This window comes from Amphiprion ocellaris, chromosome 3 (genome assembly GCF_022539595.1).
Source record: "Amphiprion ocellaris isolate individual 3 ecotype Okinawa chromosome 3, ASM2253959v1, whole genome shotgun sequence".
Taxonomy (NCBI): Eukaryota; Metazoa; Chordata; class Actinopteri; family Pomacentridae; genus Amphiprion; species Amphiprion ocellaris.
Genome location: NC_072768.1, coordinates 34,559,569 through 34,586,220, shown reverse-complemented (window position 1 = coordinate 34,586,220; position 26,652 = coordinate 34,559,569). Strand labels below are relative to the sequence as shown.

General features: G+C 38.2%; 1 protein-coding gene across 1 annotated transcript in view; it reads left to right on the top strand.

Annotated features, from left to right (window-relative positions):
• The window catches only part of mbtps1 (membrane-bound transcription factor peptidase, site 1), a 40,727-nt gene extending 16,832 nt beyond the window's left edge, over positions 1-23,895 (top strand). The window contains exons 6-23 of the mRNA XM_023297851.3: positions 504-613; positions 734-850; positions 2,549-2,616; positions 4,184-4,286; positions 7,108-7,259; positions 8,873-9,034; positions 10,078-10,222; positions 10,348-10,536; positions 12,456-12,628; positions 12,748-12,863; positions 12,992-13,148; positions 17,511-17,635; positions 17,753-17,830; positions 17,963-18,103; positions 19,363-19,494; positions 20,979-21,105; positions 21,515-21,645; positions 23,073-23,895. Of these exons, the coding sequence (XP_023153619.2) occupies positions 504-613; positions 734-850; positions 2,549-2,616; positions 4,184-4,286; positions 7,108-7,259; positions 8,873-9,034; positions 10,078-10,222; positions 10,348-10,536; positions 12,456-12,628; positions 12,748-12,863; positions 12,992-13,148; positions 17,511-17,635; positions 17,753-17,830; positions 17,963-18,103; positions 19,363-19,494; positions 20,979-21,105; positions 21,515-21,645; positions 23,073-23,287 (2,441 nt within the window). The 3' untranslated portion in view covers positions 23,288-23,895. The remainder of the gene's footprint in view (positions 1-503; positions 614-733; positions 851-2,548; positions 2,617-4,183; positions 4,287-7,107; positions 7,260-8,872; positions 9,035-10,077; positions 10,223-10,347; positions 10,537-12,455; positions 12,629-12,747; positions 12,864-12,991; positions 13,149-17,510; positions 17,636-17,752; positions 17,831-17,962; positions 18,104-19,362; positions 19,495-20,978; positions 21,106-21,514; positions 21,646-23,072) is intronic.
• The last annotated feature ends 2,757 nt before the right edge of the window (positions 23,896-26,652 follow it).

The window sequence follows — 26,652 nt, the reverse complement described above, 5'->3', positions numbered from 1 at the left end:
CGCATGTATATTTCAAATTACTGTAACTCCTCGCTACTTCGTGCAATTTTAATCATTCAAACTGCCCCTGAAAGCTGTGAAACGGGGCTTTCTGGTGCTATTACATGCATTGCGGTAATGACTGAGTGCCGTGTGGGGAGAGGGAGGAAATGAGTGGAAATGAGTATTATAGGGCTAAAGGGTTAAGAAAAGACTAAAAACCCAGCTCTTCTCTGAACACCTTTGCACTTGATAGACTGCAAAAAGCAAAAATAAATAAATAAACAAATAGATAAACCTCCCTCACTACCTGTAAGCACCAGGGTCCTATTATCACACTTGAACTTGTTTTATGGCTCTTATCCAGGTTGTTTTCTCCTGACTAGATCCTTGCTCGTGTTGTATCTACTTTCAGATGTACGCCATTTGGATAAAAACGTCTGCTAAATGAAACTGTAGAATTGTAGGTCTACATTCCCAGTGTGTATGTGATGATCAGCTGTTTCTTATCGGCTTTTTTTCAGGTCTGGGTCATGGTACGTTTGTAGCTGGAGTGATCGCCAGCATGAGGGAGTGTCAAGGCTTCGCCCCCGACTCAGAGCTGCACATCTTCAGGGTTTTCACCAACAACCAGGTACAAAAATGCTCTCGATGTGCTGCAGTTAAAGAAAACAATCCTCCTCTTCAGCTGATCTTTCTCGAATCAGTTCCAACTTTTTTTGATTTTGAGGTTTGTTTGTCTCGTCTCCCATAGGTTTCCTACACCTCGTGGTTCCTGGATGCTTTCAACTACGCCATCCTGAAGAAGATCGACGTTCTGAATCTCAGCATCGGGGGTCCCGACTTCATGGATCACCCCTTCGTTGATAAGGTAATGCACATGTCTCCGGGTTTAATCCAGAAACACAGACACTCCTGATAAATAACCAGCTCGGGCAGATGTTTTGATGCTTGTCTAAACATAAAACTAGCTCTCGAATCGGCCTTTTATCCTTTACCTTACACCCTTTTCACAATATGTCAATGAGCCGGAAAGCAGGCAGGTCAGCTGTCAGTGCAAACGGGTCAAACCTGACTCAGAACACGTGCACTGAAACGCTCAAACGCTGCTCTTTAAAGTGTTTCCTGCCTTCTAATGGAGTTCAACAACATGCCATCTGCTGCTGGAAATGCTGAATGTTTAAAAGTCTCCTGTTACAAATTCTCACCCCGAAGGCTTTCAGCTGCGTGCTGTGAATCATGTATTTGGTGACATGAATCTGGATGAGCATTAAAATATGTAAATGTGTGAAAAGAGCAGCTGAGGAAAGACTCTTGTGACCTAATAGAGTATTATTTAGTGACGTGAGGGCTGCAGAAAAACTGTCTGACTTCATGTTCATTGTTTTTCTGACTGAATATTAGTAGTAGAAGAAGCACTTTGTTTTCTTCACTAAACCTTTATTATTATTATTATAATTATTCTTTTTATACGCAGAAATGAAGGGAGAAGCATCATGCCTTGATGCTGCAACACAGACACTGTTAATGTTATTTACATCTGGTGAACTGTTGTAGCTCATAAACACTGTTATATTGTACATAGGTTTTATTTATTGTTTGCCTTAGCTTTATGTCTACTGTAGTTTCATTCATATACATAAAATGACAATTAAAGTTGAGTCTGGAGAAAGAGGTTTTATCAGCACAATGTTCTGACATTTACTTAGTATCTGCTCAAGGTGGAGCTTTTAATTCTGATATAGTGTTTGACAGTTTTACTGAAATGCACTGCATAGTGTTTAATAATATTGAGTAAAACCTGCGACACTGTCCACAGTGATCTGATAATTCCCATCAACACAACCTTACTGTCAATGTACTTTTAAATTCTTGTATAGTACATATGAGAAAATAGAGTAATCTCCATTATTTTGTTAATTTATTTAGTTTATTCTCTTTAAAAAACAAAAGAAACAAACAAAAACAATCAAAAAGCACAGATTAGAATACCATTAAAGCATTTTATACGAGCCCATCATCGCATACATGACAAATAATAATTGCTTTTTTTAAAAATGATTTTTCAAAAAGTGTCCGAGACAAATAAAATTACTTTTCATTGGTAAATAATTACTTTGTCTTCTGTCTCAGCATCGAGTCTCTTCCTCTTTTCAAAGAAGCTCTCCAAAGACATTTGTTTTTTATTAATTTTGACAGGGATTAAATTTACGGCGTCATTTAATGGCATGAAAACTGACCGAGTCAAGTGCAGGAAATAAGCACAGACAGAAGTGACGGGAAGGTGATCAAGTCGTTTTTTGGAATAAAACCCCTGCAGATTCCTCCAGAAATAAAATTTTCATCATTTTTTATTCTTTCTGTGCAGCCCAGTGGTTGGGAATCGCTGCGTTAAAGTACCGGATCAACAAGCAGTGTCGGTAAAAGTAGTAATACCGTTAAAATGATGTCCATCCCTACTTCAGACACTGGTCTCATTTAAAGCTCTATTCAGGATCCTATTGGGAAGATTTCATATTTCCTCCACATCAAACTCATACATTTTTCCCTTTTTCCATTAAACTGGCAGGTTTGGGAGCTGACTGCCAACAGAGTTATCATGGTTTCTGCTATCGGCAACGATGGACCTCTATATGGGTGAGTTTATCTCTGCAGCCTCCAAATAATTCATGCTTCTGAAAAGGACTTTAAATAGAACATATAATCCTAAAAGTGACCATTTTGTCAGTGCTGTTTCAGGAAATGGTAGAATGATATACAACAAGTGTGCTACTGCAGTGAACCTGAGCCTTGTTTTTTTTTTTTTTGAAGACATTTGAACAGTTGAAGTGCATCTTTTTTTTTGAGATGAAGGCACACATATTATTTCTTTAATAATTGAGAAGTTGAATTTGTGGTCTGCTTTGGTCTGAACTGTATTTCAGGGCGGCTCTTATTAGCAGTATTTGGGTAAATAAATGTCCATTCCACATGCGCTACTCTTACAGTTAAAGTAGGGAACAGAAATGGCATTATACTGCAGCTGTTTGAAGCCGCTGTGCAAAAGGTTCACAGAGGACATTTCCACTGTTTGCCTTTCATCACAACTGTATCTAACTTCTGTCTATGTAGTTTTCCTGTACACAAACAATACTGAGCAAAAAGGACTTTTATTTTCTAGTTTAGCTCCCCTGGTTTCACATTTACTGATACCTTTTGGTGGAAAAGAGCATATTGTTTCACTTGAACGCAACAATACACAATTATAATGTTTGTCACTTATTGTCCAAATTTACATTTGCCTCATTTTGCTGTAGAAATCAACCGATATGGCTTTTCTCAGGGCCGATACTGTGGCCAGTTATTGGTAATAGAGACAGGCCGGTGAATGATATTTGGACCCGTTATACATTAAATGTTATGTTCAAACAGCATGTGACAGCAGACAACTGTCATTCATAACTAGACTTCTTTAGAACACATGCAATGAGGAAATACCAGATGGGATGAAATTAAATAAAATAAGACAAATTATGCTAGGTTAATAACTAAAATAAAATAAATGAAAATGCCTATTACTAAAATACAGATAGAAAAAATACATAAAGCAGAATAAGAAATGATAAAAATTAAGTAATAAACCATACATTAAATAGACTAAAATATGTACATAAACGGGGAAATCAATAAATAAAATTATTTCTAAGAGGAGTAATATATCAATCAAAATCCTGACTAAAAGGCTAGGTCTTGAGTTTCCTTTTAAACAAGATCCACACTTTAGTGCCTGTGTTTACTCAGTGGGTACTCTGGCATTGTGCTAGTGCTAAACTTTGCTTAGTTTACAAACCACCTTTTGTTTTTGTGATTATTTAGATGTTTTGAAGCTTTGGGTCTTCAGAAACTTTTGCGCTGTACAAAATTAAAGTCTGTGACAGCTACCAGTTTGTGGAACTGTTGCGTTGAGTGCACTCAACTGTAAACATCATGCTGCAGCCGTTGTGATAAAGAAGACAAGCACTTTTTATCGTGAATTGAAGAGGGTTATTAAGAAGTTAAGATATTGGCGTAAATGTAATCAATTATGCCGACTAATTGCAGCATCAGGCCACTACAAGAAGAGGATGACAAAGGAAGACTTTATTGTTGTGTTTCCTTGTTTTAATGCTGAAGTGGAGCTGTGAACTGTCTTGTTAAGTTTTGTAAAATAAATTATCTCTCGTAGGACCCTGAACAACCCGGCAGACCAGATGGACGTGATTGGAGTCGGAGGCATCGACTTTGAAGACAACATCGCCAGGTTTTCTTCTAGAGGCATGACCACCTGGGTGAGTTACTGCAGGAAAAGACACACTCATAGCCTGAACACACACTTTCAACCCAAACACACACTCTGCTTGAACACACACCCTTCATCCAGACAGACATCTACCCCCGAGATCTGCCCTCCGCTTTCTGAGCTGGTCAACCATAATGTAAGGTCCTGATCCGTCATCCACATCCCATCAGCCATTTACTGTAGATCCACACACACACACGAGGTTTGCCGAATTTGTTATCAGTCGTAGCCCAAAGCAGACATCTGCTCTGGGATCTGATTAAGACTTCTCTGCCCTGTCGAGCGCTGCCAGCCAGCCATGAAGAGGCCTCAACTCTCCCACTCAGCTTCCAACCTACGTCCAACATTTACAAATGCAGCCTACTTTCTTTCTTTCTTTCTTTCTTTCAGTCTCCGCTTTGATGTTTCTGTTTGATTTTTCGATGTTAGTCATCATCTCATTTAGTGTCAACCTTGATGCCTTGCGGGATGCTCGTATTGTAAACAGTAGTGGAGCTTTGGGAGAGTCATACACTGTCTATAAACTGCCTCTCTGACTTTAACGTGTGGGCGTAATGACACAAACCGAAACACTGTGAGTAAGAGCGGTTTTGAATTTTGAATTACAGCTTTTGTCGTTGCCGTGCAGAGAAAAAAAACTGCTGATTTGTCTGTTTAAATGCATAAGAAGGCAGAAGTAGAAGAAGTAGTAGAGGAAGAGTGCTCAGTAACAATGGCCACAATCGTAGGAGCTTCAGTAGAAATCAACTGGACTTCTTTTGTAGGTTCTTGAAGATGGTTCACCTCCACCCAAGAGGCATGACCTGGATGACTGAGAATCTACACAGACAATAGCCAGGTTTAAAAAGACCAGAGTTAAAGCGAACTTCACTGTCAATAAAACAGATTTCACCGTTATGCTGACGATACCCAACTATATCTACCACTTAAACCTGGCAGTTGTAATGTTTCGCATGTTCTGTTTTGCCTGATCACAGTCAAAAACTAGATGTTTAATGATTTTTTGCAGCTGAATGACTCAACTGAATGCCCCAACACCAGCAGTGTCAATAATCTGTCTTCTAGTCTGTTAGTGTAGAGGCCTGCAACCTAGGGGTCATTTTTGATTCACATCTCTCTCTTCATCCACAGGTGACCAAGGTGGTTCAATCCTGTTTTGCTCAAATGAGAAAACTGACTAAAGTCCAACTTTTCCTTTTTCTTCTATTTTGTTAAAACAGTCATTCGTGTGTTTATCTCTTCTAGATTCTACTATTGCAATGCACTTTACTCCGGTATCAGTAAGCGGAACACTCATAGACTGCAGGCAATTCAAATTGCTGTTGCCAGGCTTTTGACATGTACTAACGTTTATGACCACATTGCACCAGTCCTTGCTGCCCTTCACTGGCTACCTGTGAGTTTTAGAATTGATTTTAAGATTTTACTGCTTGTTTTTAAAGCTTTGAATGGCTCCTCCCTACATCCAGGAACTATTAATTCCCCATTAGCCTGAACACAGCCTGAGATCTACCGGCAGGACCCTTCTGAAGGTTCCTAAGTCCCATTTGGTCTCTAAAGGTGACCGAGCCTTTCCAGTTCAGGCCCTCAAGCTCTGGAACACCCTGCCTGAGGAGCTCAGTGTCTTCTTTTAAATCATTTCTTTTTTTTTTTTTTTTTTTTTTAAGTTATTTTTTTGGCCTTTTTATCGGCTTTTATTGGATAGGTGCAGTGAGAGAGAGACAGGAAATGGGAGAAGAGTCAGGGGAAGACATGCAGCAAAGGGCCGCGAGCGGGAATCGAACCCGGGCCAGCTGCGTCGGGGACCAGCCCTGTACATGGGTCGCCCGCTCAACGCGTTGAGCTATACGGACGCCCGTTTTAAATCATTTCTTAAAACTCACTTTTATCCTTTGGCCATTTTTAACTGCTGCTTTTATTTATATGATATTACTGTGTTCTTACGGGCTCTTAGTGTTTTAAAATGTTATTTGTTTTTCCTATTTGTCGATATTTCTACATGTGCAGTACATACAGAGAAACTTAAATGCTGTTTTTCAGAGTCCCACAGTGTACAAAAAAGAAAAATATAGCTATGTGTAAATTGACCTTTTAGTAGGACTTAAATTCCCTTCAACAACAGTCAACATTCAGTGTTAATACAGAGTTAATCTAGTTGATCTTTTTAGGCGTTTCTTAACTTAGTTTGTTGTTAAATTGCAGTTATTGGTGATTTTTCAGTATTCTGTAATACTTTTTTCATTAAATAAATTAAACAAGACTTCCTGGATCTTAAGTGCTGTTTAAACACAAATAAGTGTGTAAGAACTTTGAATACTAAAGAAGTCTAAAAGTGAGAATGTTCTAATTTAGTCAGGAATCTTACCTAAAGATGAATAAAACTCGATTTCTTTACTTAGTGGTGTCAATGTTTTACAGTCTGTATGAAAAAGTGCTTTGCGTCAACACCTGGTTTTGCTACAGAGTTGGCAGGATATCTGGTATTGATGCAGTTTCTTCCCATCAAGAACAAGTGAGCAGGGCAGATACTTGCTGGTTTTACAGCTATAGTCGTCACTGTGCAGGAACAAAAACAGCTGATTTGTTTGTTTAAATGCATAAGGAAGCAGAGCATCTCATTTTAAAACAGTTGCTGAAGGGACAAAGTAAATGTTAGTGATGTTCAGGCCACTTCCTGCTCTGAATCTAGATCTAAATTATTTAAATTGGCTGAACAATGTGCTATATTTGAAATACTGTGTGCTTTAAGCTGCTTTTCCAGCCCCTCTTCTGTATCTCATGTCCAGTATCTCTGTCTGATCTTTTTGCAGGAGCTGCCTGGAGGTTACGGCCGAGTGAAGCCTGATATCGTCACCTACGGTTCTGGTGTTCGGGGTTCAGGGATGAAGGAGGGATGTCGATCTCTGTCCGGCACCAGTGTGGCTTCTCCTGTGGTGGCCGGTGCCGTCACGCTACTGGCCAGGTCGGTTTCATAACCGGATTATTCTGCTATGCTAGAAAGCCAATAAGTCTGGTTTTGTTACCAGCTGTGATAGTGTTTTCACCTTGTGAGTCTGTGCGTGTCCTGAATACACCTATTTTAATGTGGGCAACCACAAACACAGTTTTCAGATGTGTGTGTCGGTTTCTGGGCTGATTTTATCAACTTGATAAAGTTACAACCGTGCAAAATGCAGTCATGAAGCTTCTCAGATGTGAAATTGTATCAAAATGAAGTTCACAGATGTGTGCGGAAGCCTCTGACTCTGGTGTTATTCTCGGTAATACAGCCTTTCTGCCATGTTTCCGTGTAAAACATGAGGCTGCTGTCCCAGTAGAGTCTTTGGCTCCTGACGAGTGTCTCAAGTTCCTCCATCTTATCACCCATAGAGCGAACATTTCTCATAACAGACGTATGAGCCGGTCTATAAGCCTGTCTCCACCTATCTCTCCCTTCCTCCTGTTCCTTTGTACTCCAGCTCATCTCCCTCTACGCCTCTTTCGTAGAAATTCTTCCAGAATATCATGTCTCAACCCGACAGTTTTGGAGAGCTCAGCGAGATCAGAGGTTCCTGTCGGGAGTAAACAACAACCGGCTGGCTCTGTTGCTCCGCAGGTAGAACTCCACTGAGCAGCAGCAGCAACGGCCTTTTCCACTCCATTCTCGCTTCTCACTCCTCCAAGATAATCAAAAGTAAAAATAAAAACACTTAAATCGCCAAAAAAAGAAAAAGTTTGGCATCAAGAAAAAAACACACTAAGCTGAAAAACACAGGACTAAAAAGCTGCCGTAACAGGCTGCCGCATCACCGGCGTCCTCTTGTTTTCAGATTAATTAATTAGTTCAACTAAATGAATTGATTAATTAAGATAAATTAAGTGCTCTTTATACACAGACAGGTGTGTAAGAACATTGTTTAAAGTCTAGAAGGGGAATCTTACCTAAAGAATAATGACACCGACATTCAACATTCTGTATTTGATAAAAATTTTCTGTATGGAAAGAAAGTGTTTTGATCAACAGGCAGCTGTAATACAGATAGAGAAGAGAGCAGAGAAGATTTTCTGGTAATGATGCAGTTTCTTTCCATTAAGGTTGGATATGTGCAGTTGTCTGGTTTTATTGCAAACTGATGGAACTTTAGGTCATCTTACAGTCTGAAAATATTCTGATGTCAAAAAGTAAGCCGCCAGTGTTAATATTCTGTGCTGGAGATTCACTCCAAACTCTGCTGATTTCTTTTAAATCAACTCCAAGTGAGTGTCTGTTACTGTCTGAAGTATGATCCGGTTTAATTACCGCCGACTCTGAAATCCTACAGGAGCAGAGGGTGAAACGTATCTGAGAGGATGGGGGAGTGTCACTGATTAAAGTTTGCTGTTATTGTCGGTCTGTCAATATCCCGTCTTGACATGTGAAAGGCCTCTTGGTGCTGCGGAGCTGAAACTTAGCTGATTTGTTAGACATCATACCGCCCTTGTTGACAGCAGACACATTCTCCCTGGAGAATCGGTCGTCTTTCCTCCGGCGCTGTTCTGAATTAAAAGGAATCTGACACTGACAGATTCACTAAAACCTCTTCTTGTGTCCTCCAGTACTGTTCTGAACCGGGAGCTGGTGAATCCGGCCTCCATGAAGCAGGCTCTGATCGCTTCGGCCCGCAGACTGCCCGGCGTCAACATGTTCGAACAGGGCCACGGCAAACTGGACCTGATCAGAGCCTACCAGATCCTCAACAGCTACAGACCTCAGGCCAGGTAAACAGATTTCTAGTTCATGGATGCAGAAACATGGCCAGAGATCAGAAAAGTCTGATGCTGATCTCCACTTTTAGGCGTATTCACACTTACATAACCCAGTGTTGTCATAGGCTTCACTCCTGGGAGGAAACGGACCGACTCACACTGACAGAATTAGAGTTTAAGGGAATTTTCCTTAAAAATATCAGTCTCAGACTATATTTAAGGCAACTTAAGTGGAAATAAGACATTAATCTGTTGTTAAAAGTAGGATATAATCAGGTTTCTCCCTTAGTTTCTGGAGAGTTTGGTGTTTTCCGACTGTCTTCACGATACTAAGTGTATCCATACAGATACTGAATTTAAACTCTTAGCCATTGTTTTAATCTTGTGAAACCCTTTTTCTGAATTTCTGCTGTTTTACCAGGACACACAGTAATTCTGAAGTGTAAAAACAGAGATGAATATTATTCTACTCTCTTTTTCTGTCTTTTTAGTGAACATTTTCAGCTGTTACTTCTCCCTAATTATTTCTCCTGTTTCCAAGTAATTTTTAGCTGTTAATGCATTAAGTATGCTTTTTCAGCTGCTTCACTTTTACATATTTCCACTGTTTACCCTAATATTTTTACTGAACTATGTCAGCTGTTTGAGTTATTTTAGCTGACTTTTTCAAACCTCAATCCCTTACTCTAAGCTAAATATATACATTTATATTTATATGCCTATATTTAACTGTTAGCTGTTGTGTTCATCTTATGTAACCCTATGTTTTCATTTGTAGTGTCTTAATATTTAAAGTAACTATTTCAGGGGTTCAGGAGTTGAAATTAAATGAAAAGTGTTACTTTTGGCTAATTACTGCAACGGTATCCAACTTATTTTTTTACTGTTCATGCATTAAATTAGGCCTTTTCAACTATTTATGAATGTATTTTACTTACTTCCTGACGATTTGAACCCTTTTTCTGTATCTCTAGTGTCTTAACAAAACACATATTAATTTTAAAGTGCAAAAACAGAGTTGCATCTTATTCTAATCTGTCCTCGTCTCCCTCCAGTCTGTCTCCGAGCTACATCGACCTGACAGAGTGTCCCTACATGTGGCCTTACTGCTCTCAGCCCATCTACTATGGAGGAATGCCCACCATCGTCAACGTGACCATCCTCAACGGCATGGGCGTCACCGGCAGGATCGTGGACAAGGTAAGAAATCTAATTTCCTGTAACTACATGTTGTTTTAGTGCTCTGAAAGGACAAGTGAAGGAGTTTTTATGTAGAAAACACATCCTCCCTCTAAGGTTACTTAAAGCTTCTCTCTCCCGTTCAGCCCATCTGGCAGCCTTACCTCCCCCAGAACGGCGACCACATCGACGTGGCCGTCTCCTATTCGCCGGTGCTGTGGCCGTGGGCCGGCTACCTGGCCGTGTCCATCTCGGTGGCCAAGAAAGCGGCGTCGTGGGAAGGAATCGCTCAAGGTCATGTGATGGTCACGGTGGCGTCGCCTGCAGAGAACGATGTGAGTCGCTGCAGCAACACCAGAGATTTGTTTTTAAGCTGCTTTAGAGCCAGAACTTCTCATGTGACGAATCTCCACACAACACCAGACTAACCCATAGACCAGATGTGTTTACTTCAGATGCTGTATGTGTTTAGTGACATTATATAGTAGTACAACTGAATATTTACTGTATTTCTTTATCACACAGTTTGCAGTCACACTCTTTCAACTGTGCAGATTTTATTTTACTTCAACCATTTAAGGCATTTATAAATAGCTTTTAGTTTAATTATTGCAACTGTTTATAGAATATTTCCAGCCAACTATTTTGGCCACTAATCCATTATGTTTAGCTAATTATATTTCTAATTACTATTTCAGCTATTTATCAGTTAAAATTAACTGAAAAATGCTGCTTTCAGCTAGTTATTGCAGCCGTTTTTTAAGTTAGTTTTGCCTGTTTGTACATTAAATTTAGCTTTATCAGCAATTTATGGATCATTTTTTATCAACTATTTTAACTGTTTAGCTGTATTTTTGAACAGTTTCAAATGTTTACCCCATTATTTATGTTTATCTTTTTTGGTGTTTATTTATTCTACAGTTATTCCATTATTTTCAGCTAATTATTTTAACAGTTTCTGCCTAAATTGTAGCTGTTTGTGCATTAAATGTAGTCTTTTCATCTCTTTATGAATTCATTTTTGCTTAAACTGTTAATCCATTACTTGTAGTTACGTATTTCAATTGGTTATATATTATTTTTTGCAAATTATTTTAGCTGTTCACCTATTATTATTGATTAAGTGTTTGTGAAGTTTTGTAAATTAATTTAAGCTGACTTTTCCAAACCTTAATTTATTGCAAATATTTCTAAATTATTAATTAAAACTTATAATTGGAGAATCTGTACTTGAATATACAGATGAATATTTTTTTCAAACTTTTTAGATTGTTTGTCCATTAAAGGTTAGCTAATTATTTTAGCTATTTATAAAGTCCTGTGATCTAATTATTTCACTCTTTTTAACCACTGCATTGGTAAACTATCAACTGTTTCCCATTAAAGTTTAGCCAACTATTTCAAACCTTAATCTATTACAGTCTATTACTTCTAGCTAATTATTGCCACAATTTTTGTGTGCCTTTACTTAACCATTTCAGCTACATTAACTACCATATTTCAATCTTTTTGCCAGACCATTTAAACCGTTTATTTATTACGTTTAGTGAACAATATTTATTTCTCTACCTGCTTTGTACTTTATTTACTTTTAATTGCAGCACAGTGACAACCTTTAAAGGCAGGTGGAAGCTGATTGGGCACTGAGAATAAATACCTAAATGCAAATATATGAATTTATTTATAAATTAAATCATATTTTGTGTTGTTTATTCTACATATTTTTCTGGTTGCAATAGTACCCAGTGCAGAACAAATAACCTGGGCTGGGAATCACTGTATGTAGCTTATGTAGCATGTATAATGATAATAATGATAATAATGATGATGATGATGATGATGATGATGATGATGATGATGATGATGATGATGATGATGATAATAATAATAATGATAATAATAATAATGATGATGATGATGATGATGATGATAATGATGATGATGATAATAATGATAATAATAATAATAATGATAATGATGATGATAATAATAATAATGATAATAATAAACTTTATTTGTATAGTACTTGTCAAGATACATGTTTGTGAAAGTGCTTCACGTCAGCAGCAACTGAATCTTCAAGTTTAATGGCAGAAAAAAACACATGAACCAACATGTTGTACGAAATAAAAGACCTACAAAATACCTTTCCAGGGTAGGAACAGTAAAAAGATATAATAAACTCAGGTATTATCAGGAAAGACTGTCCAGTAAAAGTATGTAGACTAATTACTCTTGTTTTCTCTCGTTGCAGTCGGAGGTTGGAGGCGAACTGACCTCCACAGTCAAACTCCCCATCAAGGTGAAGATCGTGCCGACGCCTCCTCGCAGTAAGAGGGTGCTGTGGGACCAGTACCACAACCTGCGATACCCACCCGGATACTTCCCCCGAGACAACCTCCGCATGAAAAACGACCCACTAGACTGGTACATGTCTCCAGATTTAACCTTTTTGGGGGTTTTTTTTGTTTGTTTTGTTTTTTTTACCAAATCTGTTGAATTTTACATCTCTGAATTTGGATTTCTGATTGTTCTTCTGTTTCCAGGAACGGGGACCACATCCACACTAACTTCAGGGACATGTACCAGCACCTGAGGAGCATGGGCTACTTTGTGGAGGTGCTGGGAGCTCCCATCACATGCTTCGATGCCAGCCAGTACGGTACGGACACACAATACACCAAGCTCTCTACTCCGAAATGACTAATGCAGCTCCAGGCTTTCAGCGAAGCCTTTTTACACGACACAAGATAACAAACTAATGCATTATTTGCCTTGGCATCCCGGCAGGAACTCTGCTGATGGTCGACAGCGAGGAGGAGTATTTCCCCGAAGAGATCACAAAACTGAGGAGGGACGTCGACAACGGTCTGTCGCTCATCGTCTTCAGCGACTGGTACAACACGTCCGTCATGAGGAAGGTCAAGTTCTACGACGAAAACACCAGGTATTTAACTCGCTAGCTAACATTTAGGGCCACAAAAGCTTCTTTATTTCTCAGGGATTAATATGGATGATGTTGTCGTACGTAAGCACAAAATGCTTTGACAGAACTGGAACACGAAATGAATGCCAAAATCGCCATGTTATAAATATTACAGCATGTTTCCATTATAGGCACAACAATACGTACATTTAGCTGTGAAAAACTTTATTCCTGTCGAGAAATAAATGCAAAAATTGTAGTATTGATGTTATATATATTACTGCAGTTTTCCATTAAATAACTGTGTAAGAGAAAGGAAATGTAAAAAATACAGTTTTCTTCTGATTAACTTATTAACGGTGTTTCAGTGTTATATAAACAGGATCAAACTGTTTTAGAGTTCACAGATTTTTACCGTGACGGTTTCACAGTTTTTCCACCGTAAAATTTACAAACATTTTTACAGTGTAAAAAAAAATGCTCCCTCGTACATAGAGCTGTTCCTACTCCTGAACATTAAAGCCTCCCAAACAGTTCAGCCTCATAACTGCTCCAAATCCACACATCTGTGACCAGGTTAGCTTATATACAGCATCAAAAATAACTAAATATTAAGTTTGTCTGAACATTTATGCAGTAATGTTATTACTATTATTATTATACTGTTATTATTATCAGAAAATGAAGTTAAACCTTTATGCATTACATTTATAATTGACGCAGTGAATAAACAAGGCTGCACAGACACTGTGAAATTCAGTTATTTAGCTTTTTAGAACACTTTAACGCGCATTTTATATTTTTCTTATTGTTTATTTTTTATTTACTGCACATTTTTGCTCAATTATCTGTATTTATGGTGCTGGGAACTGCACTCTTTCCGCCATAACAACCAAATCCTCCCTCAGGGTTTAATAAAGTATTTCTGTTCTACTCTCTTTTCCGACTTTCTGTAAGGTTTCATTTATAAAAGAGACTAAAAAACATACAGAGAACAAAAATATAATCTTAGTTATTCAGTATTTTTAGGTAAAATGATGTAATTATTGATACAACTGGACCTGATGTTGTAGCTCTTCCTTGTAGCTCTGTGTTTTAGCATTATTTTGTATGAACTTCATACTTCTAGCAATTATTTGGCAAAATCATAGCAGAGATAGTCAAAATATAACACACAGGCTAACAGTTAGACTTCAGAACCTATAAACGTTCAGCTATTTGTACTCGGATGTGAAATATGGTCTAAAAATCTACGGAAAAGTCTGGAATTTTGAAAGGCCCAGGCCTGATGCCGCAGATTACCTGAGTTTTTGAATATTAAATATAAGAGGTGATACATAAAGATGCCTTTTGTAGACTTTATATACAACATATGTCATAAGATAGTGAATACCATCATCTTTGTCATCTTTTATAAGAAGTGCAAAAATATGTAGGATTAATGACATTTTAAAGCATTTTCTTGCATGTTACACAACATCATACTGGGCTAATTCTAAAATAACCAAAGAAGACTGAGTTAGCAGCAATTGACTTTAATTTTCTTGATCCATGTTGGGATTTTTGTGTAATTTCTTCCTTCATATTCACAAATAAATGAGCTCCAAGTCTCTGATAGAATATTAAAGCTCATTATTGTTTGGTTTTCTGTCTGTTTCTCTCTGTAATATTAGATATTCATGCCTAAATAAGCCACAAAGTCAGTATTTTATTTTTCAAAACTCTTTAAATTCACTAATCTGCTTTGCCAGGACTGTGTGGCCCACTTTAAAAGGAAAAAAAAAAAAAATCTGTTGATCATTCTGTAAATGCCACATGTAAAACACATTTCACATCAACTGACTTTTATTTTCCTAATGCATGTTGTCATTTTTATTTCTTTCTTTCTTCATATTCACAAATAAATTCTCTGGTAGACTTTTAAAGCCTATTATTGTTTGGTTTTCTGTTTGTTTCGCTCTGTAGCTTCAGATATTCCTGCCTAAATAAGCCAAATAAGTCAATATATTATATAAAAAACTGAAAAACTTCACTAATCTGCTTTGCCAGGCCTGTGCGGCCCACTTTAAAAAGAAAAAAAATAATAATTCTGTTGATTATTCTGTAAATGCCACATGTAAAATGCATTTCACATCAACTAGCACCGACTAATAGGGTAAAAACTCTTCATGTTTAAAGAGAAATTCCTGGAAATACACTTGTTAAAAGGGGATTCAGCGTATTGCTGCAGCCCAGCTCTGCAGAAAGGTTTTTGATTAATTTCTTTCTTTGTGGAAGGAGTTGTAGGAACCAGAAATGATAACATTGTGCAGCAGCCTCCTCGGTTCCTCCCTGACTGTGGTTTCTGTATTTTTGTGAAGCTCCTGGTGTCTTTAAAATGATCATCCGTTACGAGTCGTTTCAGTGATTAAATGCCTGTTACCTCACAAATGCCTTCACCAGGAGCTTCGTTGTTTTGTAATGATGCTGAGAGAAACAGCCGCGAGATAAAAGCCGCTGTCCGACTCCTTCTGCAGCGTCCGACTCCACTTATTGTAATAGACGTCATTCATCACGACTTCTTCAGATTCGGAGCTCCTCGTGGAGAAATAACAATTACTCACTTGTCTCCGCCGCTCCATTCATATCCTGCCCAAGCTGTCGCACAAGATCCACGGAATTAAAAGTCTTAAACGCAGTTAAATATAATCTTCGTGGTTCCAAAATGTGATGCTGAGTAATTCAGTTTTAATTGAATATGTGAGGGCTTTTCATTCTCAGCTGCCTTTCCTGGAAAACCCACAGACTGTAACTGAATTAGCAGCTCTGCTTTTTATTTTACCAAAAGTTGCTATTTCTTTGAAACCTGCACACAATTTGGAGCTGTTTTTGTGATTTTTTTTTTCTTGATTTCCTGCAGTAAAAGTGACCTTATGTCAGATTTAAAGTGACTTTTGTTCCATAATAGTGAGTAGTTTCTTGATTTGTGGATTTATTTCGCTAAATTGTGTATTTGTGGAGATGATTTCCACATAATCAAAACAATATCCACAGAATTAAAAGTCTTAAACACAGTTAAATATAGTCTTTGTGGCTCCAAAATGTGATGCTGAGTAATTCAGTTTTAATTGAACATTTGAGGGCTTTTCATTCACAGCTGCCTTTTCTGGAAAACCCACAGACTGTAACTAAATTAGAAAATCTGAAAATGCAATTGAAAAAGTTGCCATTTTTACTCTAGCAAAACCTGCTGACAACCTGGAGTTATTTTGTGTTTTTTTTTTTTTTTTTTTTTTAATCTTGATTTATTGAAAGTGACATTATGTCAGATTTAAAAGGACATTTGTTCCACAATAGTTCCACAATGTAGTTTCTTGATTTTTAGATTTATTTTGTTAAATTGGATGGTTGTGGACAAGATCCACATAATTAAAAGTCTTAAACACAGTTAAATATAGTCTTTGTGGCTTCAAAATGTGCTGAGTAATTCAGATTTAATTGACTGGCGATGGAACATTTGAGGCTTCACAGCTGCCTTTTCTGGAAAAACAGACTGTTGTCTGCCGACTGCTGACAACCTGGAGTTACTTTGTGATTTTTATCTTGATTTATTGCGGTAAAAGTGATCTTATGTCAGATTTAAGTAAAGTTTATTTTCATAATAGAGTGGTTTCTTGATTTTTGGAGCTATTTTACTAAATTAGATGGTTGTTTTGTGATTTTTATCTTGATTCGTGGCTGTGAAAGTGACTTCTAGTCAGATTTAAAGTGACATTTGTTGCATAATAGTGAATGATTTCTTGATTTATGGATTTATTTTCCTAAATTTGATGGTCAGTTTGTAATTTTTATCTTGATTTATTGTTGTGAAAGTGACCTCTTGTTAGTTTTAAGTGAAACTGCTTGAGCCTTCTCTGAAAAGTGTGTTTTTGATTGATTTGTGGATTCAGTTTGCTGAATTGGAGGGTTGTTTTTGTGATTTTTATCTTGATTTGGTGGTGAGAAAGTGACCTTACATCAGATTTAAAGTGAAGTTTGTTTACCCTTCTCATAAAAATGACTGATTTCATGATTTGTGGAGTTTTTTTTGCTAAATTGGAGGGTTTTTTGTGATTTTTATCTTGATTTACTCCAGTCAAAGTGGCTTTATGTCAGTTTTAAAGGGAAGTTGGTTTAATCTTCTCATAGAAGTCTTTTTTTTAATTGATTTGTGGATGCATTTTGCTGAATTAGAGGTTTATTTTGTGAATTTTATCTCGATTTACTGCAGTAAAAGTGACCTTATGTCATTTTTAAAGTGAATTTGGTTTAACCTTCTCGTAAAAGTGTTTTTTTTGTTTGTTTGTGGAGTTGTTCTGCTAAGTTGGACCGTTGTGGAGCTGATTTTGGTGTCGCACCCTGCAGGCAGTGGTGGATGCCGGACACAGGGGGCGCTAATGTTCCAGCTCTGAACGACCTGATCTCGGTGTGGGGGATGGCTTTCAGCGACGGCCTGTACGAGGGAGACTTCACACTGGCTGATCATGACAGTAAGACTTAGAGGCATATTTAATTACCTGTTGACGTTATTCCTCTGATCATATGTAGTGCTGTTTGTTAGTCTGTTTTCAGAGAATAAAACTAGTTCCTTCCCTCTCTCCCCTCAGTGTACTACGCCTCAGGCTGCAGCATCGCCCGGTTCCCAGAAGATGGAATTGTTATTGCTAAGAACCTGAAGGACCAAGGTACCAGCACCCTCTTAAAGTATTGAACCCGACTAAGTTCTGGCCAGAAGCTACACCGGCTGACAGCAGCTTTTTATTCTGTCTTTACTTCAGATATAACTCAACAGTTTGAGTGTTTTTTTTTTTCCACAGGTCTGGAAGTGTTAAAGCAGGAAACCGCAGTGGTGGAGGGAGTTCCCATCCTCGGACTGTACCAAACGCCGTCTGACGGGGGAGGTCGCATCGCCCTGTACGGAGATTCAAACTGTATAGACGACAGCCACAGACAGAAAGGTGAACTCTTATGTCTTATGGATGTTTCTGCACAGTTAACACGCAGTTCTCAGTGTTTTTTTTTTTTCACATTTTTGCTCTTTTTTTTTTACTGCATTATAAAGTCCTGCACCTCTGTGTGACTAGAAGTAGAGAGAACTCAGAAATATCCTCTGTGTATTATAACAGTTAAAATACTATAAATCACAAAAAAAAGTTGCATCTTTTTTCTTATTTTACAATAAACTCAGATATTGAAGTGTGCTCAATGTTGACAGTTTTTTGAGTGTTTTCTTACTTTTGAATTTGAATGTGTCTTTAGTTGACGAGGAAATTAGCTGTCAGGAACATCCCCACTTGTGTGCTTGTATCCACTAAATTATAAAGATTAATTAAAGATCCAGTGTATTTACTTGCTTCATCCCTGGTGCTTCCTTGTCCATACAGACATGGAGAAAAATACAAAAATGTCAAAACTTAACAAGATCAGTTTACAAACAAGCCTGCAGCCTGCCGTTCAGCCTACAAGTCTCTGTTTCTTTGATGTAACAAAACGCTCTTAGAAATCAATTAACACCATATTCAGACAAACTCGATGCATTATTTCCAAGCTGCGAGGCTTAAACGAAAAGTTCAACAGCATCTCTGCCTAAAGAGGACCCCTGCTAACATTATTATTACTAATAGTAGTATTGGTAAATGATGTCTTATTGGTCTTGCTACAGTTTCTGGTTACTTTTATGAATAAAAATCCAAAATAGACAAAAAAAAGTAAAATAAGTTAATCTCACAGCATCTGCAGCCTTGTTTATCCGCCGTGTCCAATGAAATATTGCTGTGTGTAAAGGTGTGGTTTCCTTATGCAGGAAAGAGTTCCAAGGAAGAGCAACAACAGTGGAATCTGTCATGTCTTATCAGTTGCACCACGGTCCTCAGAATATTTTTTTTTTTTTTAAGGAATCTTGTGTTCATCTTTGGCGATTTTTAAACAAAACATGTGGAATAAAGTGATTTTTGAGTAAATATCGCCGTGATTTTAAGCTTAGATTTGGTAAAGTCTCCCATCCAAATGACATGTTTCCCAAAGACCGTTGGAAAACTCAAAATCTGACCATTCAGTCTGTTTTTACAGTTTCTTACTCTGATAATTCGTGTGATTTTGCTGATTGTGTAAAGACAACATGTCTTTCAGAGCTGCTTCAGAGAGTTAATGCTCAGCTAAACTGCTTAAGAGCTCAGATCCTCTTCACTAACATGTTGATGTCTTTTGCCTACTTCAGACTGTTTCTGGCTGCTGGACGCTCTGCTTCAGTATACCTCCTACAGTATGACCCCTCCCAGCCTCAGCCACTCTCACAGCAGAGTAGCGCCACCTACAGGCGCCGAGCGTCCACTGCCACAGAGACTGGAAGGTGAGGAAGGAGTGGGGATCGACCGATGTGGGGTTTTTAGGCCAACGTCGATATCAGTTATTGGTAATCTAGAAAGGCCGTTAGCCGATATTTGAAGCTGATATACATTAGAACGGGACGTTGCTGAGACCATAGAGTGACCTTATGTCAGATTTAAAGGGAAGCTGGTTTAACCTTCTGATGTAATTTCATGATTTTTGGAGTTTTGCTAATATGGAGAGTTATTTTTGTTATTTTTATCTTGATTTATTGCTGTGAAAGTGACTTTATGTCAGATTTAAAGTGACGTTTGTTACATAATAGTGTGGGATTTCTTGATTTTTAGATTTATTTTCCTAAATTGGATAGTTATTTTGTGATTTTTTTTGTCTTGATTTACTACAATAAAATTAACTATGTCAGATTTAAGGTGAAATTTGTTCACCATTCTCATAAAAGTGAGTGATTTCATGACTTTTGAAATTCTTTTTGCTAAATTGGAGGCTGATTTTGTGACTTTTATCTTGATTTACTGCAGTAGAAGTGACCTTACATTAGATTTAAAGGGAAATTGGTTTGATCTTCTCATAAATGTGTTTTTTAAATTGATTTGTGAGTTAATTTTGCTAAATTGGAGGGTTATTTTGTGACTTTTATCAGGATTTAGAGCTGTAAAAATGACCTTGTGTTAGTTTTAAAGGGAAGTTGGTTTAACCTTCTCATAAAAGTGTCTTTTTTTTAATGATGTGTGGATTTATTTTGCTAAATTGGAGGGTTATTTTGTGATTTTTATCTCGATTTATTGCTGAAAAAGTGACCTTACGTCAGATTTAAGTTGAAGTTTGTTTACCCTTCTCATAAAAATGAGTGATTTCATGACTTTTGGAGCTATTTTTGCTAAATTGGAGGGTTGTTTTGTGATTTGTATCTTTATTCAGTACAGTTACAATCACCTTATGAATTTTGTTGGACTAAAATGATTATTTCTGTAATTTCTATCTAGCAATCAACTTAGGTCACCAACTGCCATTAAAGCAAACAAAAAATGCTAATGCTAAGCTAACTATATCAAGAGTTAAAAGTCTCTGCTGCACATCTGTCCACATTTTATTATTCAGCTTGTAAACTTTATACTAGGATATAATACTAGGATGATGTCAGTAAGGTAAAGCTCACTTTTCTAGGTTGTGGGAAACTTTAACAAATGTGAAACTACACTTATTAGAAATTTACAAAACAAAGGTTAAAGAGCTGCTTTGTTTGCAGCTAGATGTGTTTTGATAGCAGTTTTACAGATGTCTTATTTGTAATGGTGGTTTGTCGGTAAAATGCTTTATTAGAACTAGCAACATTAGCATTAGCTTCTTTAGCAACATTAGCACAGCTGAGTGATGTCAGTGATGCTTTTTTTTTGGGACTTCAGATACTGTATTTTTTGTGTTTTTTTTAAGCATTTACTCTGTTTTCATGATTGATATTGTAATAAATTCCTTCTGTTCTTCTAGGAAACCATCTCTATCGCTACTCTAAGGTCCTGGAGGCTCACCTGGGCGACCCTAAGCCCCGCCCCCTGCCTGCCTGCCCTCACCTGTCCTGGGCTAAGCCACAGCCAGTGAATGAGACAGCTCCTAGGTAGCGTCCTCGCTGGTTAAATCATTTAAACTACAGTTCCCAGAGGTCGTATAATGTCTCAGATTTTCTAGCAATGAAATGTGAAGCAGGTTTTTACTTGTTTTTGTCAAATATAAGTCACTATATTTATGCTTTTCAACAAGTCTGCAGAAGATCACAGTATATTTCCCTCCTTTGTGTGCACGGCTGTCAACATTTTCATCATTTTTTATCAGTCAGATCTTTATATAAAGGCAGAACCTGGTGCCCCAGTAGGAGAGCGACAGATTTCAGTGACACTTTGAAGCAGTAGATTTGCACACATTCGTCTAATGTCGTTCTTCCTCCAGAACTAAAACAAGTCAAACTCACAACTGGCTGATGCAAACACACATTTCTACAAGTTTCTCACAATTCTCCTCTTTCTCAGTAACCTGTGGAAGCACCAGAAGCTTCTCTCCGTGGATCTGGACAAGGTGGCTCTGCCCAACATGAGGGCGTACCGACCCCAGGTCCGACCGCTGTCTCCTGGGGAGAGCGGGGCCTGGGACATCCCTGGAGGTAACGGAGGACCAGATGGTTTCACTTTAACCTTTTACATTAAGAACATTAATAGTCTGCCACCTCTGCAAGGACGATGCAGTATCTTAACTGTTGAATAGTAGTAGCAGCCATGTGGTGGTTAAAATAGGGTAAATTAAACAAAAAAATAGAAATAAACAAATTAATGAATCGATTAAAAAAATACAAAAATTAAAATGGAAAAAATTAAATAAAACATTTAAAACCAAATAAAAAATTGAAAATGTAAAGCAAGCAAATTAATTAAAAAATAAATGAATAAATAAAAGACAAAAAAGCAAACATATTGGTTGATCCCTAGTGTGCATACATGCACACACATACACTATCATTCAGAAGTTTGGGGTCACTTAGAAATGTCCTTGTTTTTGAAAGAAAAGCATTTTAATTTTTAATGGAATATCTCCATAGGGGTACAGAGGAACATTTCCAGCAACCATCACTCCTGTGTTCTAATGCTACATTGTGTTAGCTAATGGTGTTGAAAGGCTCATTGATGATTAGAAAACCCTTGTGCAGTTATGTTAGCACATGAATAAAAGTGTGTTTCATGGAAAACATGAAATTGTCTGAGTGACCCCAAACTTTTGAACGGTGGTGTAAATATAACAAGAAAAGCACTCAGAGAGCACAGTACTCCACCAAGGCTGCTCAGTCGTTGTATCATTTCCGATGGATGAAATCTTGAAAAATTTGTGGCAGAATTAACGGCACTATAGAATGTGTCCATTTAATATAGATGTACCCACAAACAAAATGACCTTACGCTGAGCACAGGCGTGTGTTATACATGTGTACATTATGTATGGATACCGAATCGCGCAACCTAAATATGTAGCGGGCGACGAGAATTGATGGGACTCAGAAACACCCCCACAATGTAATCAGTTGTTCCTTGTGTCATTTCTGATGGATAAGTCCTGATAAGTCTGCAGCGGTGGATTTGTAGTAGGATCACAGTCATGTGATCGTCAGCAGGCAGCTGATGTAGTGTTCACTTGTTGTCTTGGTTACAGTGATGCTGTGCTGCTATCTCACAACGATACAGAAATCTTGAACAAATCCGTGGATCCAGACTATAAGCTGCATCACTGCCAGAATCTAATCACTTGGTCCTTGTGTCATTTCTGGCCTTCCCTAAAAATTTCATCCAAATCCGTTTTAGTAATGTTGCTAACTGACAGACAGACGGACAGACAGACGTACAGCGATTGTCACAAATTGCAGGCAGGCAGACCAACGCCGACTTGTTTATTACTCCGCTGAGGCTCAGCATCCTTGGCGGAGTAATAAGCAAATAAGTATAACACCACATAGCAAGTTGCTGAAATGAAGGAAATTACCAGAATGTTTGAGAATAAACGCGGTTGCTGATGTGACCTCTTCATCCTCCTCCTCTTCTTCAGGGATAATGCCCGGTCGCTACAACCAGGAAGTGGGTCAGACCATCCCGGTGTTCGCCTTCCTGGGAGCGATGGTCGTCCTGTCCTTCTTCGTGGTCCAGCTCACCAAGGCCAAGAGCAAACCGAAGCGCAGGAAACCTCGAATCAAGCGGCCGACGTACCTCCAGCAGCAGCAGCAGCAGACGACGACGACGACGGGGAAAAACCCCACGGTTTGACTCAAACTCTGATTTCACCTCCGGAACTGTTAAACGGATGACTTGTGTTGACGTCGGAGGTTTGAAATCGCACAAACTGAAGCCTGCCTGGCGTCTACCTGGAGCAGTTTTTGTGCCTCTTGTCTGTTCTAAGGCTGTCGTGGGTGTCTGTGTGTGTTTGTGGACCAATGAACAGTATTAGAGAGTGTTACACAGATGATGTAAAACACACACCCAACACACCCGGCGGTCGCGGTGTCTACATTTCTCCTCTCTGACCAAACTGTTTCTTTATGAATGAAATGCGTCTGACTTTTATATTTATTGAATTTGTTCGAACCCGAAAACACGCAAACCTTCGAGCGGCACACAGAAATCCAGAACAACACACAAACAGAAACGCACACACACACATGTAATAATGTATTTGCAGCATCACAGGAGGATCCAGTCGTCTGTTCCTAGTTTTGTAAGTTTCTGCCAGTATCCGTTTTAAAATCAGTATTTTCATTGTTTTTATATTTTCTATAATGAATGAATGACTTTCTGTTCATATCATCCTTCAACAACGTAGCAGCGACGGACTTGTTCAGATATATCTCATCAATTAAAAAGCATAATCCAACTGATCTGATTTGGTTGTTTTTACATTTGTTTTTGGTTGTTTTTGTGGTTGGTTTTGCTCAGTTTTGCCAAAGGTTGCTCATAATTTTAGGAAAAAATGTCACATTTATGATGGAAGGTTTCAAAGGAATCATCAAAATACCTGCACAAGGCTGCAGGTATCTATTTACATTTTCAGTTAAACTGTTGCATATTTTTTTGATTAATCAATTAATTGTTTGGTCTATAAAATATCAGATAATGCTAGAAGTTGACTATCAGTGTTTCCCGAAACCCAAGATAACATCCTCAACTGTCTTTTTTTTTTTCAAAAATGTTCAGTTTAGAGAAAAGAAACTAGAAAATATTCATAGCTGCAAATACAGAATTTTGTCATTTTTTTTAATACTCAAACTGATTAAGCAATTTAATAGTTGAGTTATAGAATTATTTCTATTGTCAGTTAATCTGTTGGTTGTTTTCTCGATTAATCTTTTAGTTTTTTTGGTCTTTAAAAGGCTGGAAAACTGTGAAAATGTCAATTGCGTTTCCTAAGGATGACAAATATCTAGTTTTGTCCACAACCCAAAAATATTCAGTTTGCTGTCATAGAGGAGGAAAGAAACTAGAAATATTCGCATTTAAGAAACTCCAATTGCAGAATTTTGTCCTTTTTAAGGATTTCTCAAGCAGATTAAGCTATTTGAATTTAATAGTTGACATAGTTTAATTGTTTCCATCGTCGATGAATCTGTTGTTTATTTTTTTGATTGACTGATGAATTGTTTGGTCTCTAAAATGTCAGAAAATGGTAAAAGTCGATTATCAGTGTTTCCCAAAGTCCAAGATAACGTCCTTAAATGCCTTGTTTAGTGTAAAACACAGACGCTCATTTTGCTGTCATAGAAACCAGAAAATATCCACATAAGCTCAATTCAGAGACTTTAGACTACTTGATTAGTTGCTGCAACAGAAATGTGTTTTTTTTTAATTCTAAACATTCTTCCTTCCCAGAATGAGGCGCCTACATTACCCACAATGCAGCTCGACGGGCCACACTTCAGAGATGTGTGTGTGTGTGTTTTGCTAAAAGCCACTAATGTAGCCTGGAGCCTGCAGCAGGAAAGAGGAGCAGAAGTCTGGTAAGATCACGGTTCTCTAACTTCTAGTCTCTAAATCCAACCACTGGAGGCCATTTAAGATTTACTGAAGCCAGACAAGGCTTTATAGAACTCTTTTCACACATTCAGTATGGTCTTTACTGTCTGTAAAGTGACATATTTTTAGGTTATCTGCAGATTTACCCACAGAACCGAGGTCAACATCACAGTAATTTCATTTGAGTTCAGATTTGGTGAACTTTTGCAAACAAATTTGTGCCTTAAACCACCTGAAAACTGTTTTTACAATGCAAAACCTTGAAATCGAACCTTTAAAAATCAAGGTTTCATGCTAGTTTCATTCAAAATGATACTTGAGTTGATCTAAAACTTCAATTCAATTTTATTTATATAGCACCAATTACAGTCAAATTGTCTCGAGACGCTTTACAGAACCCATATGCCTGACCCCCAGAGCAAGCCAAAAGGTGACAGTGGCAAGGAAAAAACACCCTTTTAACAGGGAAAAAAACCTCGAGCAGAACCCGGCTCTAATGTGGGGGGACCCATCTGCCTGCTGGCCAGGCGGGTTGAGAGGGACAGAAGAGGTAGAGAGGTAGAGATAGAGGGGTAGAGGTAGAGATAGAGGGATACAGATAGAGGGGTAGAGATAGAGAGGTGGGGGGGAAGAGGTAGAGGGATAGAGGTAGAGAGGAAGAGGGGTAGGATGGGAGAAGAGGAGGATGGGGAACAAGAAACATATACAGTTGGATACATGTATGATAACCTAGATGATACAAAGTACAAGCTAGCATTGAAATTGATTCATAGTTTGCTGTTATGATGTATGGCTCTGGCATTAAATATACTACATATATAGCTGGTAGTAAAATTCAAACAGTAGTAGATGAGCAAATCAAGTATAGTGAGGGTGATGCAGAGTAGATTGATGGAAGCAGTGGGCTGGAGGAAGGTCAGCAGCAGCATCACACAGATGGAGATTAGGCCAGTTGGTGGGAGAACAACCACACATCTGAAGCATCCAGCATCCAGCTCTGGGACCAGGGACACTCGGAGAAAGGACACAGAAAGAAACAGAGTGAATGTAATGCAATAATGGTATATATAGTAAATACATAGGTAGTTAGAGAAGGGCTCAGTGCATCCAGAGAGGTTCCCCAGCAGCCTAGACCTATAGCAGCATAACTAGGGGCAAACTAAAGGGACGTCAAGAGGGGAAGTCAGTTGTGCAAATGAAAACACCAGCTCACCCCGTCAGGGTCACCCAGTCAGCCCTAACTATAAGCTTTGTCGAAAAGGAAGGTTTTAAGCCTGGTCTTAAAAGTAGAGAGGGTGTCCGCCTCCCGAACCCAAACTGGGAGCTGGTTCCACAGGAGAGGTGCCTGATAACTGAAGGCTCTGCCTCCCATTCTACTTTTAGAGATTCTAGGAACAACAAGTAAGCCTGCAGTCTGAGAGCGAAGAGTTCTGCTAGGATAATATGGTACTATCAGGTCTTTAAGATATGATGGAGATTGGTTGTTGTTAAGAGCTTTATATGTCAGAAGAAGGATTTTGAATTCTATTCTAGATTTAACAGGAAGCCAATGAAGAGAAACTAGTAGAGGAGAAATATGATCTCTCTTGCTAACTTGAGTGAGTCTACATTAACATGTCATCATG